General features: G+C 35.7%; 3 protein-coding genes and 3 non-coding genes across 6 annotated transcripts; 3 read left to right on the forward strand and 3 right to left on the reverse strand.

The window, feature by feature from the left end:
* Nucleotides 1-100: 100 nt before the first annotated feature.
* Nucleotides 101-3,392, reverse strand: Y41G9A.6 (uncharacterized protein; the record flags this gene model as incomplete). Its single annotated transcript, NM_001374983.1, has 9 exons — nucleotides 101-208; nucleotides 251-372; nucleotides 768-881; nucleotides 927-1,034; nucleotides 1,363-1,552; nucleotides 1,600-1,642; nucleotides 1,690-1,740; nucleotides 1,848-1,936; nucleotides 3,372-3,392. The coding sequence occupies 9 exons, from the start codon at nucleotides 3,390-3,392 to the stop codon at nucleotides 101-103; spliced, it is 846 nt and encodes a 281-aa protein (NP_001362038.1).
* Nucleotides 3,393-3,879: 487 nt separating this feature from the next.
* Nucleotides 3,880-3,989, forward strand: mir-359. Its single transcript, NR_003490.3, has one exon. It is a non-coding gene; the product is annotated as a pre-microRNA mir-359 (primary transcript).
* A 267-nt stretch (nucleotides 3,990-4,256) lies between these two features.
* mir-785 lies at nucleotides 4,257-4,350 on the forward strand. The gene has a single exon (NR_024002.2). It is a non-coding gene; the product is annotated as a pre-microRNA mir-785 (primary transcript).
* A 1,678-nt stretch (nucleotides 4,351-6,028) lies between these two features.
* Nucleotides 6,029-6,125, reverse strand: mir-249. Its single transcript, NR_002431.2, has one exon. It is a non-coding gene; the product is annotated as a pre-microRNA mir-249 (primary transcript).
* Nucleotides 6,126-9,078: 2,953 nt separating this feature from the next.
* Y48D7A.1 (TransThyretin-Related family domain) lies at nucleotides 9,079-11,294 on the forward strand. Its single transcript, NM_076112.2, has 5 exons — nucleotides 9,079-9,357; nucleotides 9,603-10,334; nucleotides 10,383-10,584; nucleotides 10,735-10,813; nucleotides 10,871-11,294. Exons 1-2 carry the CDS (start codon nucleotides 9,088-9,090, stop codon nucleotides 9,762-9,764), a joined length of 432 nt encoding a protein of 143 aa, NP_508513.1. The 5' UTR covers nucleotides 9,079-9,087; the 3' UTR covers nucleotides 9,765-10,334; nucleotides 10,383-10,584; nucleotides 10,735-10,813; nucleotides 10,871-11,294.
* A 484-nt stretch (nucleotides 11,295-11,778) lies between these two features.
* flp-18 (SVPGVLRF-amide 3) lies at nucleotides 11,779-13,875 on the reverse strand. Its single transcript, NM_076113.9, has 7 exons — nucleotides 13,792-13,875; nucleotides 12,657-12,749; nucleotides 12,458-12,607; nucleotides 12,356-12,409; nucleotides 12,147-12,309; nucleotides 12,003-12,096; nucleotides 11,779-11,953 (listed from the first exon to the last, which is right to left on the reverse strand). The coding sequence occupies exons 1-6, from the start codon at nucleotides 13,865-13,867 to the stop codon at nucleotides 12,006-12,008; spliced, it is 627 nt and encodes a 208-aa protein (NP_508514.2). The 5' UTR covers nucleotides 13,868-13,875; the 3' UTR covers nucleotides 11,779-11,953; nucleotides 12,003-12,005.
* Between the last annotated feature and the right edge of the window lie 1,699 nt (nucleotides 13,876-15,574).

A 15,574-nucleotide genomic window follows, 5' to 3' on the forward strand; every position in this document is an offset into this window, starting at 1 on the left:
GTACACTTTTTACTAGAAAAATAATTTTCAATTGCTTCGTTGTGAACGCACCTGCAATGTTAACCTAATGCCTAACAATGCAACTCATAGCTATCGAAAACTAATAACTTGCTAAAAACCACAAAAAAAACTTATCGAATATCCCATTGAATTGTGCAGAATGTGTTGCTGCCGCGGTTGCTTGATTTAGAGAAAGCATCTTTTGAAACTTAAAAAAAGAAAAAAGTCACATGCAACATATTTTCCTTACTTCACTCAATAAGTTATTTGGTTGAAGATCTTGACCGTAAAGCAAATTGTTGGGTGCTTGGATGGATTCATATGCTGCTTGTCGAGCAAAGTTTGCTTGATTGATATGTTGCTGGAGATGTTCTGAAAAATTCAAGATTCAATTTTTATTTCAAAATGTTTAAAGATGTTTAAAGATGTAAAGTGTTTTACAATAAACTACATTTTTTCCAAATGGGGTACTACATTTACAAACTGTGAAAAAAGGAGGAGTTTTACTTTTATTGCCTAATTGTAAGGAGCGGCTCGAAACAACATTCCTTGTCTTATAAGGTATAAGGTAGATCGAACTTTGAAACTGGACGTATAATTTGGAAATCCTCAAAAAAATAGTATTGCAGCTTTATTAGCACTCTCTAATATTACTGCATCTAAATAAGTGTTCCAAAATTAGTATTGCATACTTCTCTAATAGAGGAAATACGGTAGCCAAAAATTATTTTTCAAAAATAGTTTTTGCCTGATCTGGAATTACTTACCATTTCCAAAATTAAAGTTGTATCCCCGCGTATTTTGCACTGGCTGCACCACGGGAGCCGCTGGTTGTAGGTACTGGTGGAGAGCATTTGGTTGTGTACAAACATTGCCAGAACCTTAAATTTTTCACATTATCGGGGTTTCCTTCATAATTTGGTTACTAGGCTTCCATCCGTTTAGAATGGATTGATAGGCAAGTAGTTGGTCTATTTGAGTTGAAGATAGAGGTTGAACAGATTGGTGAAGTTGAAATGGTTGTAGGTTTGGAACTGGAAAAAACGTTAGAAGAACATATTACTAAACGACAAAAATGAGCAATAAAAAATACAATCAGAAAACAAAAACAACTTCAGACCACGGCGACAAGGAAAAGCTAAAATTAGCCTTTTTCAAAATTTTGAACCGCCATAAAAATTGGTTAAATTTTTTTTTTGAGAAGTTGGTATACGTTTAAAGTACCCATAACCTCTTTCAATCTCAAGTAAACAAATTTTCCTGAAACTTTTTCAATAGCCAATAAAAAAGACAATTATTAAATTTTTGGTTTGAGTAGATATTTCAAAAAATAGTTTTAGTTGTAAAATAAGTTTATCTTACCATTGTTTCTAAATGGCATTGGCGTATAAGGTGAGAACCGGAGCTTAGATGAAATGGATGTTGTTGAATCAAATGGCCAAACTGGTGGGCTTGGCTCCGGTTGAAAAGGGTTGGCAAAATTGAATGCGTTCTGTTGAAGCTGTTTATGATTTTCAACCAGTCGTTGAGCTTGAGCGGCCGTTATTTTATTCTGAAAGTGAATTTGTAACCTTCACTTTTTTTTAAACAGATTTTTACATTTTTTCCACGTGGTTTTCTTGTTGTAGTGTTCTCTGTTGATCTAGAAAAAAACGGGTTTATGAAGGCCCCAAAAACAAACTGACTCACTGCTTTTTCATTTCGCTAGCAATAAAACTTCCATCCTGCTCTTCACTTAATCTTAAATAATTTTTAAATTACATGACTCAACCAATGAAAATCTCAATAATGAAAGGAACTGGCAAACATTCTCTCAAAGCTCTAAAACTTTAATTAACTATACTCACTGGCTTTTTCGCTTTCCCATTGTGATCGGATGTGGTCTTAGTGGTCTTAGTTCCTCGTTGAGATTATTTTTTCTGTGATCAATTATCAACTGAAAAAAGTTGGCAAAATTTAGATTTTAGGATTTTAGCTGAATTTGGCTCTTTTTTCTATTAATTTTTACCCTTCATAAACAATTTTGGAAATTTTTTAAGAAGTCTTATTACGGTCATTTTGAGCCAGTTGAGCCTGTTTGAGCAACATACCCACAAACTCTACCCCCCCCCCCCCCCCTTTAAAACAATTGCACCAATATAAGAAAAATGATTTTTATTCAAAATTAATTTGCTGACAGAATTATCTAAATTTCTAAGAATCATTCTCAGACAAAAAAGTTGTGCACTGTGAATTAGTTACCAAAACTTTGAGACCTAAAACACAAAGCAAAGACAAAAATTATGGAAAACGTGATTGCATGGGTTCAAAAACAAAATTCATGAATAATGAAAGAAAAACTCAAATAAAAAGTCGTACTTATTTGTGATTGTGTAACTGATTAATGAGCAGATAAAAGAAATAGTGTGATACTTTCGGAGGCACTTAGCAGACTCACTAATTGTTTATTGATATTGCATTTCGACTATCATATGAAAATTAGGAATCTGTCATTGTCTATATCCTATTATTCATAATTTCGCAAAAGAATCATGTGATGTTACGAATCGGTCAAAACTAGAAGATGATCTCACGGAAATTAGGGAGCAAGTTAGTTCGAGTTGAGTGAAACTTGGGTAAAACGTTGTTGCAGCCTGAATCCAGGTTTTGCAAAAGTCTTGCCTTAATTTAGTCAACTTCTTATCCAAGTTAATATTTTTTGGGTCAAACTTGTGCAAGACTACAGTGCATTTTATTTTCCCACTTCTACGACTTTAAAGGCGCGCGCATTTATACAAAATGGTCCCGTCATTGGTCTCGCCACGCGCTCAACAAATCAACGGGATGCGCGTGGCGAGACCATTGCGCGAAAATGCGCGCGCCTTTAGAGTCGTAGAAGTTTGAAAAAAAGTGCACTGTAGAGCCAAATGCCGATCTATATGTAAGGCATTGATTTTTCAAGATACCTAAATTTTTAAACAAATTTTGTAAAATTTTTAAAATTCAATTCTGATAAAATTAAAATTGAGTGTTTTTCATAGGAAAGTCTGCTAAATTTTCATTCAGATATCATAATAGTTAGTTGTAATCCTACTCCGTTTTTAATCACCATCAATTTTCAGATATATTTCTTTAAAGTTTAACTTGTTTCAATTGGCACATCGAAATATCAAAAATTCGTACTCCACATTTAATTATTTTATTGAATCATAGTAATTAATGGGGTTATTTAAGTAATGTTGCAAAATGTATTTAAATACATTTATGACGTCACAACTGACTTCAAAAATACACGCTTTCATTTATTTCATTACAGTAGTAATTTTTCTACACTTCTCAATTTTCCGGCACTACTTGAATAACCCCATAAAGCAATTAGATTTCGTACAAACCTTTTTTTTGGATTTCAACATTTTCACCCATTATCTCCAAATGTTAAATTGTCCAACGGATTGATCGTCTGTTCTACCCAATTTTTTCTCACCAGACTGCATAGTTCTCGGCGACGGACGTGTAGGTTCCCACCGATCGTATAGTTCCAACACATCGCGTTCTTATGCAAAACAGTTTTGTTGTCTTCCTCCTCGGCTCGACGCAATTTCTTTGCGCTATTTTTTTTTCATTTCGATGTGTTGGCCGATCCATCATCAAAAACGTTTTCACGACACAAACCTCTGCAAGCAATGTTTTATAGAAAGCTGAGGGTGTGTGTGTGTGCCAGATGGTGATACACTTTCTAACCAACAGTGAATTATATTTCCGTTTTTTTGTTCATTTCTAAGATTTTTCTCTAAGAAGAAATATGTAATTTTATGTCTACATTTAAAGCTTTTAAGTTTACTTTCAAATTTTCCATAGACTAATTAAACATTTGTTTTATTTTTCTACAGTACTGATATTAATGCTCCTTGAAATTTCAATCGTTAGAGTAACACACAGTTACACGACCTCATCAATCGTGTCACTGGTCTTTCTCTGACGAATTGAAGTTCTGGAGACAATTTTGGTTGTTGAAAAGGCTGAGTTGAGAGAAAGCATTTCAGGAATAGCATACCAATGCATCTCATTTCCGCCACCGTCTACGTGCAACGTTTTCTTCGGAGCATCATTTCCGAAAGGCCGTCGCTTCATCTGCCCGTCTCTTTTTTTCAAATAACGCTCATTTCATCTGGTGCACATGGCCTAAATGAATGGGATGCAGTGTGTTCGCTTCGATTTGACGCCTTACGCCTTACTGAATCATTCCGTCGTGCACTTTTTATCGGAAAGCTGCCAAAGCTCTTTTTCTCACCCATCAGCACAGAATTTTTCGCTAACAGAAACCTCAAAACAATGTAAGTGAATTGTTTTGTGTAGATGGTGGAAATGAGCAGGCAATGTTTTCTGACTTTATTCACAGATTGAGGTACTGTTTTGAATTGAAAATATTATATTTCTATCTATAAATACTCTAAATATGTTAAAATTCACAGTTTTGAACTGGAGTGAGCGGAAATTTTCATACAAATTTTCGGCAAAACTGCAGTTGCCAAAAATGTCAAATTATCATAAATCGTTGAATTTGCAATTTCGGCAATTTCAGCAGTTTTGGCAGTTGCCAAATTTGCCGATTGCCAAAAATTTCCCATTTCCGCGCACTCCTGGTTGGGGCAAAAAATATTTTGAAGCGTTTGAACTTGATAATTTAACTTGATAATTATTTTACACGAATTATTTTTAAATGCCGCCCATTGTCTTGGTGAACTTTTTTTGTATAATTTTTTTGCAGTTTTTTGAAAATAAAAACAAACGAGTTAATTAATTAAATGAGCACATAGTTTGTTACATAAGATTGGCATACATAGTCTGAAAATTTAAATTTCTTAATAAAAATCAATTTAATATAGCTTTTCATAGAAATAAGAAAAAGTTCAAACTTTATCATTGAATCATTTTTGATTTGAATTTTAAAAATCCTGCAATCATGCTTGATAGCATTTCACAATATTTATAATCCAACGTTTTCCAGTTTTTCCAGTTTTTGCATGTCTTGTTTTATTTGACAGGAAAACTACATAATATATCAAACATACATTTTTCTGTAAAGCAAATTTTAAATAAAAGTTAGAAAAAAATAACTACTTTATAAGTTTCACAAGCGGTCAGAAAGGTAATGGCAAAAGGCACTGAAGGTGGACCAATTTATTTGTGGAAAATTAAGGTCACCTACAGCAGCGCCAAGTATTACTGGTATGGAAAAAAAGGGGTGCAAGACTACAATACTAATAGAGGAAATACAGTAATTAGATTTTTTTTAAAGTTGTGTCTAAAGTAGTGTTTTGAGTGATAGTATTAAGCAGCAGTGTTTACTTTTGTGCAAAAAGTTGCATTTTTCTTGTGAACGTCAAAATGTTTTAAGAGAGATCTTAAATTCACACCGTTTTGAATTCAATAAGGTTTCTGCAGAACAAGAAAAAAATGGGGGAAAAACAACAATTGTTTAGTTAGTTTATCCCCGTACACCTCCGTTACGTCCAAACAATAATAAGTGACAGGAATCATTCCAACCAAAACGTCATAAAGAATGGAGACGGCTAAATTGAAGATGAAGCAACTATGCAGGTAGAAAGTTGGTACATCACCATACTTGGCACATTTCTATGTTGCTATTTGATGCCACTTACCATTTTCTGTCAGTATGTAATAGCATCTGGAGACGAACATCTGCCAACTGGATTGAACAAAACAACTTGCACACAAGAGAGAGGTCCACCTAGCAATGATGGCTCATAAAAAAATTAATGAGAAAATGCGGTTATGGCAGATGCCACTGTTTTACAGAAGAGGAAGGAAAAGGAAACAGTTACGAATTCTGCGTCTCTACACATTCTCACCTGCTAGAGGTCACTCTTTCCAGTAAATTTTAAATTCCACATTATTTTGTTTAAATGTTTCAGAAGGAATTTTAGTTGAACAATATTTAAGAGAAGCGATTCTCAATTCAATTCATGCAAGTTGATTTTCACTATAATTTTTCAATGTGGAATTAAAATTAATTTGTATAAAAAAATTCCTCTTTCGACTGGCAACGCTCAAAAGTCCTGTGACAAACATTCAGATGTTGTCGCACAGAAGACGTTTGTGCGTTGCTAGTCGTTCAAGAGTATAGATACACAATATGCAATAGAAACAATAAGAAATAATATGACAGCGCCAATGAAATAAGGGGAAAATTTTGCGGCATCGTTGCATGCACAAGATACTAGTGTTTGATTAGAGTCCGATGTTCTTTTTTATAGACACACTGAGGATATACTTTGACGTAATGAAAATCCTGAGTTAATCTGTCTAAATGCTACAACTTGTGACGAAATATGCAGGAGAAATTGACGAAAGCAAAGTTAGTAAATACAAACAAGAATGCCGGGAAAACAAGAGGGGATTCATTACGAGAAGTGCAACTAGATAAGTCGTACATCACTTTATCTGTTTAATGGATTAGATTTACTATAAATAACTGCAAAAATTCATAAAACAACATCATGAAGTTCTGCTATGCGTTATTTAAAAGAAATAATATCTGCAGGCCCCAAGATCATGAATGCGTTTTGGCCTGAATTTATCTACGTTGCACATACTGCTTGATAACGTTGAAACTATTTTCAGTTTTTAATATATTGAAATAACATTTTATAACCTATCAAAGCAAAATCCATTAACGATAATATCTGAACATCATTACTATATATAAAGCGCTATTCCGTTTGTCTCTGACGTCACGGTTGACGTCACAATTTTCAGCGCAAGAAATTATTTTAGAACATTTTGAGGCTACTTATGATGTTTTCGTGTAACAATCTATTTTTCGTGTAACAATCTATTTTTCGTGTAACAATCTATTTTTCGTGTAACAATCTATTTTTTCGTGTAACAATTTATTTTTCGTGTAACAATCTATTTTTCGTGTAACAATCTATTTTTTCGTGTAACAATCTATTTTTCGTGTAACAATCTATTTTTCGTGTAACAATCTATTTTTTTGTGTAAGAATCTATTTTTTCGTGTAACAATCTATTTTTCGTGTAACAATCTATTTTTCGTGTAACAATCTATTTTTCGTGTAACAATCTATTTTTTTGTGTAAGAATCTATTTTTTCGTGTAACAATCTATTTTTCGTGTAACAATCTATTTTTTTGTGTAACAATCTATTTTTTGTGTAAGAATCTATTTTTCGTGTAACAATCTATTTTTCGTGTAACAATCTATTTTTCGTGTAACAATCTATTTTTCGTGTAACAATCTATTTTTCGTGTAACAATCTATTTTTCGTGTAACAATCTATTTTTCGTGTAACAATCTATTTTTTCGTGTAACAATCGTGTAACAATCTATTTTTCGTGTAACAATCTATTTTTTTGTGTAACAATCTATTTTTCGTGTAACAATTTATTTTTCGTGTAACAATCTATTTTTTTGTGTAACAATCTATTTTTCGTGTAACAATCTATTTTTCGTGTAACAATCTATTTTTCGTGTAACAATCTATTTTTCGTGTAACAATCTATTTTTCGTGTAACAATCTATTTTTCGTGTAACAATCTATTTTTCGTGTAACAATCTATTTTTCGTGTAACAATCTATTTTTCGTGTAACAATCTATTTTTCGTGTAACGTGTAACACAAATTAGTTGAAAAATACATATCTAGTTGAACTAGTTGAAAAAAAGTTGTCACTATTGATCCTAGCCGCACCAAGGTACACCCCACTTTGTCACTTTGGATACTTTGTCTTTAAAGATCTTTGCAAAAAACCTTTCTTACAGGGCGGTTTTTGCAAAGTGAGAGAAGACTCGCCCACTAGCATAACATGAAAACGGATCATTTATCGCCTTGAGAACTATTTTAGATAATTTTGGGTCAGGTATCAGAATGATGGAGCTAGATGCGCGAGATAAGTAGCAGTGAGATGCCCTAGATAACTACTTAAATCGCTTTGCAACTAACGAACGCGCGCGCGGGATTGATCAACGGGTAAACTTTCAGAACTCAAAGAAACAGGTCAGTGGTTCGACTCCGGGTGGTAACAGAAAACCCACTCCAAGCTTGGGGTGGCTTAATCATGTCCTCCGACAGCGTGGGGGTGGCTTATACAAGAGCTGAAGTTAAACTTTAGAATTTTTCAGCTGAAATAAGTGAAAAAAGGAAGCATAAATTGTTTTCGCAATGTGCCCTTTATGCTCGAGTTTGTTCGCAAAGACGAGCATTTTGCTCCATTTTTGCTTATGTTTTCAAATACCCATTCGAAACACGCGCGAACTTCAAATGAAGCATAAAACTCGTACTCGCGAATGACCTGCAGGTTACAAGAAAGCCAATTTTGTCGAAATTTCAGACGTAAATTACCGGATTTCCAGAAGTCTCCCGCAAAAATAAAATGGTATTCTTACTCGTGACAATCTCAGCTTTCGAATGACATACGACTCGACCCAAAAGGCCACTTTTTTTTTGGCCGTTCCCTAGTCAGCCAATTCGAAAAATAAAAGCTTCGAAAGCACTTCAAATTAAAGGGAATGATCAACTTCATAAAAGTACAAGGCCATTTTTTTGAATTATGCGAGAAAATAATGATTTTTTCTGAAAAAAAAAACATGTTTTTACCGTTGATTTTCTATGAAACCTCTCCCCATCTTTATTTTTGACGAAACGTTGTCTTTTTTGAGATTTCCATTTTGTTTTGTCCTATTAAACAAAACTACAATTGTAAATTTTCGAAAAAAATTGTTTAAACGCTAAAAAACGAAGAACTCTAGAATTCAACGGGAAAAAGTCGTTCTTGCACCAAGGTGTCAGCAAGTGCGCCCCAGCCCAATTAGACAAGTGCGCCCCAGCCCAATTTGCCTGACAGAGACCGTCGCCCTCCAGTTATTCTTATTGTTTTCTTGGTGCAGGTTGGTGAGTGGTGTGTTTGCTCTCGTGGTGGTGGTCGAGGTGGTGTTCCACTGTTATGTTTTCGTAATCCTTTCTAATTTATGAATTATTTTTTCTGTTTTGGTATTTCTTGTACATGTTTTTTATTTTTCTTGACACTTTATACAGTTTCAGATAGTAATTTTTCTGATTTCAGGTAATGTCATTAAACCTAATACTCGTAGCGCTGCCGATGTTGGCTTTTGCCATACACATTGATTGTTCTGAAGAAAGTACATTTTTTTATTTCGACAATGAGTACAATTTATTCTTATCCGTCCAAAATGTTACCGAAGTTAATCGATACATCGCCTTCAAAGTCGACACGAATGCTGATGAGACAACAAAATATATGATTTGCGTGCAACACCACATGCAATGCTTGCAAGCCAACGTTGAAACTCCTGATAAAGTAGTCATTAACAAAAAGGTGAGAAAATGTTCTTATTGTATGACTAACTTTAAAAACTATGAAAAGAAACTATTAAGAAACCATAAGTTCATGAAAATGCCTTTCTGGGGCGAAAGTTGCGGCAGCAGGGAGAACATGCGACGACGAGAAATTTAGGTGCCTTCGCAACAAGATATTCCCGCGCCAAAACGGCAGGCATTCTCATGATCCTATGGTTTCTTAATATCTAGACAGTCTTCATTTCATCAATAAATTATTTTCAGAAACCCTCTGGTCAGGTTCGATATCTTGGAAAGAACAACTTTCTCTGTTCATTTGCCTCTTCAGATTTTCCGAACATTTTCCAAAAGAAGAAACAGCTACTCGTCTCGAAAGGAGTATATCAAGAGCCATTTGTGCTCATCAAGGGTGTCAATGTCCCGTAAAAATTTCGAAAACGGGACAACGGGAATTCCCGTTTTTTTGAAAACACTCAAAAACGGGACAAACTGGGCGGTTTAAAAAAAGAGTGCATAGTTGGCAAAAAATGAGGGAAAATGTCCCGTTCCCGTGAAAATTTTAAAAACGGGGAAACGGGAATTCCCGTTCCCGTGAAAACACCCCAAAAACGGGACAACGGGACAAACGGAAAACGGGAATTGACACCCTTGGTGCTCATTAAGAGCAAAAAGTTGTTTCAGTTGAATGAAAAGAACTTATATTTTGAAGAAATCAATAGCTTGTCAAAAAGCTCGAAATTCAAACCTGACGGAGGTTCACACATCTTTGAGCAAAATATTGAGCAGGAATATGTTCAGTTTTCGTATCCTGCAGAAAGAGACTCCAATGACGCCGCCGATTTGGACAGCCCGAGATGGGCCTTTCACGAACTTTTACACAAAACCACTAGACATATACGAAGTTCAACGTTTTCAGCAGCATATGGCCCAAGCTTGAATATGAAAACTTGGCCTGAATGTGAAGAGTGCCCACGTAAGCTCCGCACGTTCTACTCTGTGAGTTATTCATTGCTTCACGATTTTTTTAAACAAAAGCATATTTAGGACTTCCGATTGCTCATCTCCTCTAGTCACTCGTTTTTTCTTCGAATTTGTCAAATGAATGGAAAAATTAGAAGACGCTTGCACGCAGTCTCGAAATTGTAACGGATCTATTGGATGGCTTCAACAAAGAAATCTTCCATACCAACGCACGTTCCTCTCAAACTATGACATGTGCTCATTTACTGTCACTCTGCCCGGATCGGTGAGTATGCCTCTAATCTTTGGCATTTATATTATAACAGTTTTTGTAACCAAATTATGATTATGTGTTTTGCTCTTAAAGGTCAAATATATTAGCAGAGTGCATGCATTCATTCATAAAAACTCGATAAGTTAATAATGTGCGTTTTAGAACGAAGGATGGACGTTGGTTAAATGAAAAGAAATGGAGCTGTGAATCATGTACGAAAATGATCGATATTGCTATCAAAGTGAGAAATTAATTTTTTTTGTGAAAAAGAGGCAATAGTAAAATGTAAATTTTATAGCTATTATCTTCATCGGTCAACACATCATCAACGCATTTCTCCCCCAATTCCTCTGTCCGGACCAACGTAAAGAGTGTTTATCACACACACACACAACAACGACCGTACTCTCATCATCATGGCGCTACGCACATTGGCCTAATCTTCAGTCTTCAACACCGCCGCACGGGCCCGACGGCCAATTAAATGGATGCGTCAAATGTTGTGATTCAAGGTTTTTTCCTTTAATCACCCCTAATAAGTTAATTGATTAAGAATTTTTTGTTAGTCCTATCAGTACCTCATGGGTTGGATACCACTCCGAAACATACGGTACTTAAAATTATTGTTAATGAACGTAGTGAAAAGTGAAGCCATAATTAAGTAGAAAACTTGTTGACTTTGTTGACTTGCTTACAATTAATTTTAATATTGATGCTCTCTCTGAAATGAAAGAAAAATTGTACAGTACTAGATTCATCAGTGTATTGGGAAAAGCAGTTTGAAAAAATCTTCATGATCCCAGATTCAATTAATCAAATCTGAAACTTGAAAGAGAATTAAGGACGGAAATTACCTGTGCACATGAAGTTGGTTATTTGATAATTCAAAAAACTTTTCTGCGTTTCAAATTTTTTGGAATCATTTTGATACACATGCTTCAAATTTTCAGCAGCTTCATGAATAGACTCATTTCACACTGGGTTCTGTTTAGACTTATCTAATCTGATAACTGACATAACACAAAGCATACTTTTTCATCGTTTGAAAGCTCAATGAATCAATTCCTAAAATGCACAGAGTTGGAGGTAATTATTCTTTTCAACACACGTCAACCATGAACAAATCTGCTTTTCAACATTGTTCAGAAAACAATTGATAGACACACAACTACATTACTCAAAAATTAGACGAACTGTGTTTGACGTAACAGGAAATGATTCATTTAATCGTATGGAGCTCTAGAATTGACAACGTTTAGTATCATTGTTGAAAAGAGACAAAAACTTAATATTAAGTGATTGAAATGAGACGCTCGGAAGAAAAGAAGAAAAACAACGAGATCATCGAATTGTCGCTGGCACATTTTACATTCACATTCATCTGAAACTTGATACATGTCAGACTGGCAAAATCTTATTTAGAAACTTACAATTTACTTCCGTCCGAATCGGAGAACACCTGGCACACTTTTCTTGAGCAAAACCCCTGCGTAATGCTCTTCCAAGTCGGATCGCTTTCCAAATCTGAAAACAAAAACCTTGGTAAGCTGGATGAAGTCTTAAAATGATCGGACCTCAATACACCGGGAACATCGCGTTTTCCGAAACGGAGAACTCCGGGCACTTCACTGCGCTTGTCGAACGAATCAGCCATGTAATCTCTCTTTCCGAATCTCAACACTCCTGGGATCTCCCGTTTGTCCATTGGCACATCACGTTTTCCGAAACGAAGAACGCCTAAAAACTGAGATGTTATTTGATTTAGAATAGATGATGATGCCACCTGGAACACTTTTCTTCTCATCGAAATATGAGCGTTTCCCGAAGCGAAGAACTCCTGAAAGTCAATTTTCAGTATGCAATAAACCAACAAGGAACTACTTACCTGGAACACTTTTCTTCTCGTCAAAATATGCACGTTTACCGAAACGGAGCACTCCCGGCATTTCTTTTTTCTGCACACTGCTTTCTCTTTTTTCCCAAACACCTCCACGTTTTCCAAAGCGCAACACACCTGGCATCGCCCCATCAAAGTCTGAAATTAGACAAAAAATTGATGGTTAGTTGTACGAAGAATTTTGTACCTCTTTTTGAGAATACCCGACCGTCTTGTTTCTCGTTGGTCCGAGTCACTTCGATATCCTCTGCTGGTATGTCTTCTTCGACGATTTCATAGACTGAAAATATAAGTTGTTTCAATGTGCCGTCTTGTATTTAGGGCTGCCATATCGGACGTCCGGCGTCCGACAATTTCCGAGTTGAGCCACTCATTATAAAATTATATGATTATGTATAGTGAGTGGTCAAACTCGGAAGTTATCGGACGCCGTGAAAAACTACCCCTTGGAAAAAAAAGTTTGCGCCCCTATCGGACGCTAAGCGTCCAAATTCCTCCTAATTGCAGTTATGTATGTGTTTCGATCGACCTTACGAGAATTTTCAAAAATTTCAAATTCATGCTTTCAAATCGACACAATTCAATTGTGCACCCCTGTTGAAAAAAGAAACGAAAAAAAACACGTTTCTTGTTGATTGAAATCGTCGAAATACATCACTTTGGCAGAACGACAGCGTCATTTTACTTGGCTTCCCGCGTTGGTCTAGATGGGTACAGAGCACCATCGAACGAAACATGTCCCAACGGGCCCCGACAAGAAAGAATAAAAAACTCAGCATCCAACTCAACACTATCTTTCCACAATATCCATAGGCGCCCCCTTTTTTTCCCGCTACATCTTGTTTTCATCCAAGCGTTTTTCCTTCCAAAAATACATTGGGCCACTCTAGATTATAGAAAGTTTGAAGGTCAGTGGAAACACTTTTCAATAAGACAATAACACCAAGTCTAGAGATTCACGGACCGTGGGAAGCAGCGAAGATTATTCATAGGTCTCACTGGAAAATGAATATCACAGAAGCTTATAAAAACTAATGAAGTTTCAATACGGATGCGATGTTTGAACACCGCGCAAAATTATTTCAGCTAACTACGTCAGGTCCAGAATTTTGAAAAAAAACTAATGTACGCGAAACCAACGTTTCGACAAACTACAAAGTTAAAAATTTTAAAATAAAATTCAAGATTACATTAAGACAAATTATTGCCGTCATTTTATTCAATCTTCCACGCTGATCTGGGGCTATCCAAACTCCCTTCAAACCCAATTAAGAGATTGGATCAGCCAAGACTTTTCTTTGTTTCGTTCATCAAGAACTTACTTGGTTCGGTATATGCGAGCGCCCCACGAAGCAAACAACACAGCGAAATGAGAAGAACGCCCGACCACCGTTGCATGTCTAACCCTGAAATTATTATTTTTAGTTGTTAAAGCAATCGTTATTGTAGTTAAATAATAAACGTCTTGATGCCAATAATATGAAATATGAGAGTATTAAGCTTCTAGCCTCTTTCCTCAAGAACGACATCCCATCAAATGACACTCGCTAAAAAGTAAACGAACATTTTTAGGAAGATACGAAGAAGGAAGAAGTCACACCAGATCCTGGATTCCCCGCCTTTTCTCGTTACCGTAGAAGGTGAAGCAATGAAAAGTGACACGCTGACATCTTGACGTGGCTCATGGGTCGAGGGGAAGAAGCTGAGGAACTCGGGGTGTGTGGTTTTGCGGAAACGCGTGTACAAGGTATTCGAAACACCCCCCCCCCTTATTTGAAAATAGTGTCATCGGTGAGTGGCACATTTATCTAATGAGATTTCACTCATGTCACTTCCTAGGCGGGAAATTCAAAAGTTCGAAAACAAATCGAAATTTTGAATTACTAAATGTGAGAGAATGATGGCGTATTTTTTTGTTTAATATTTGATCTAAGAAGAAGTAACTTGAATAGACATAACTTTCGATCTTTGGAAGGAATTTTAAGGCTTGGGAGGAAGATTTTTCATTCAAAAAAAAACATAATTGATCAGCCCGTTCAGACACAAAAAAGACTATTTTGAAAATTGAGAAACACGGTAAGCTGAAAATTTAAAAACTTCTTTGGTTTCAGTCCTATTTATATGAGGGGTGGGATCTATTCGAACGGACCATTGAGTTGAGGCTCCGCCCCTCCTAAGAAACAACGACGTCATTTCTTTTTTCATGGTGGAAAAAAGCACTGATGTAGAGAATAGTTGAAGAAAGTTAGAGTTGTAGAGAAATAAGAAAAAAAGACACAATACAATTGAATAAATCGGGTGGGACCAGTAAGAACTTCAATTGTGCGGAGTTTATCTGCACAGGTTGTGGCGCAGCTAACGAAAAGAAGATTATCTTTTTTTTCCTAAATTCTCAGCGCACGTAACACACACGTCGTGTCATCGTCGAATCTCATTTCGGGGGTAGATTTCAAATAGATTGGCTGGTTTCCACTCAATTTAAAGAGGGTCAAGCCCACGCGTTGATTGAGGGAAGACTACAACATCTACTTGAGCTGAGTCAAATAACACGAACCCGCCAAAACACAACTACAACACACGCTACCTTTGAAGATGATCTATGAATATTCATAGAGTAAGCTTGGAAAAAAATCAGTGCAAAAATCTATTCCGCCCAGGTCATTATATTGTAATTCAATTGATCTACTAACACTTATTGGCAAAATTAGCTTTGGGCTTGTATCTGATCATTTTACAAAATAGAACATTCGGCTCATAAAAAGTAAGATTAAAGAAAGTTAGAAAATAAAGGTTCCGTCTCAGAAGTGAACTTGAACTGAGAAGTAGTAATAGTGTATATTAAACTGCAAAAGGTGGCATTGAAAATCATAACAATAGGTTCAAGCTTTATTTTCATGTTTTCGTGACCCTATTCCGGCTAAGCTGGGATATTTATAGAGACTGGTTAATATTCAGTAAAAAGTTGTAAGTTTTACTTTTTCATGACCATGTGGGCTTTCAATTAGCCATGTCTTAATTAACTTCATAAGAACGACGGAGTTTCATGCATCTTTCTAAACATACGAAATGTGAGATTAATTTATTCGCAGTGTGACAAACTTTAAA

This window comes from Caenorhabditis elegans, chromosome X (assembly GCF_000002985.6).
Source record: "Caenorhabditis elegans chromosome X".
NCBI classification, from domain to species: domain Eukaryota; kingdom Metazoa; phylum Nematoda; class Chromadorea; order Rhabditida; family Rhabditidae; genus Caenorhabditis; species Caenorhabditis elegans.

What these genes read in the sequence shown, in the direction of transcription:
- flp-18 (NM_076113.9), bottom strand. Translation starts at nt 13,867, where the DNA reads ATGCAACGGTGGTCGGGCGTTCTTCTCATTTCGCTGTGTTGTTTGCTT. An exon ending in TCGGGTATTCTCAAAAAGAG is followed by an intron (nt 12,608 to 12,656) that starts GTACAAAATTCT and finishes GTCTAATTTCAG; the next exon opens with ACTTTGATGGGGCGATGCCA. An exon ending in GATGTTCCCGGTGTATTGAG is followed by an intron (nt 12,097 to 12,146) that starts GTCCGATCATTT and finishes TTTTGTTTTCAG; the next exon opens with ATTTGGAAAGCGATCCGACT.
- Y48D7A.1 (NM_076112.2), top strand. Translation starts at nt 9,088, where the DNA reads ATGTCATTAAACCTAATACTCGTAGCGCTGCCGATGTTGGCTTTTGCC. An exon ending in AAGTAGTCATTAACAAAAAG is followed by an intron (nt 9,358 to 9,602) that starts GTGAGAAAATGT and finishes AATTATTTTCAG; the next exon opens with AAACCCTCTGGTCAGGTTCG.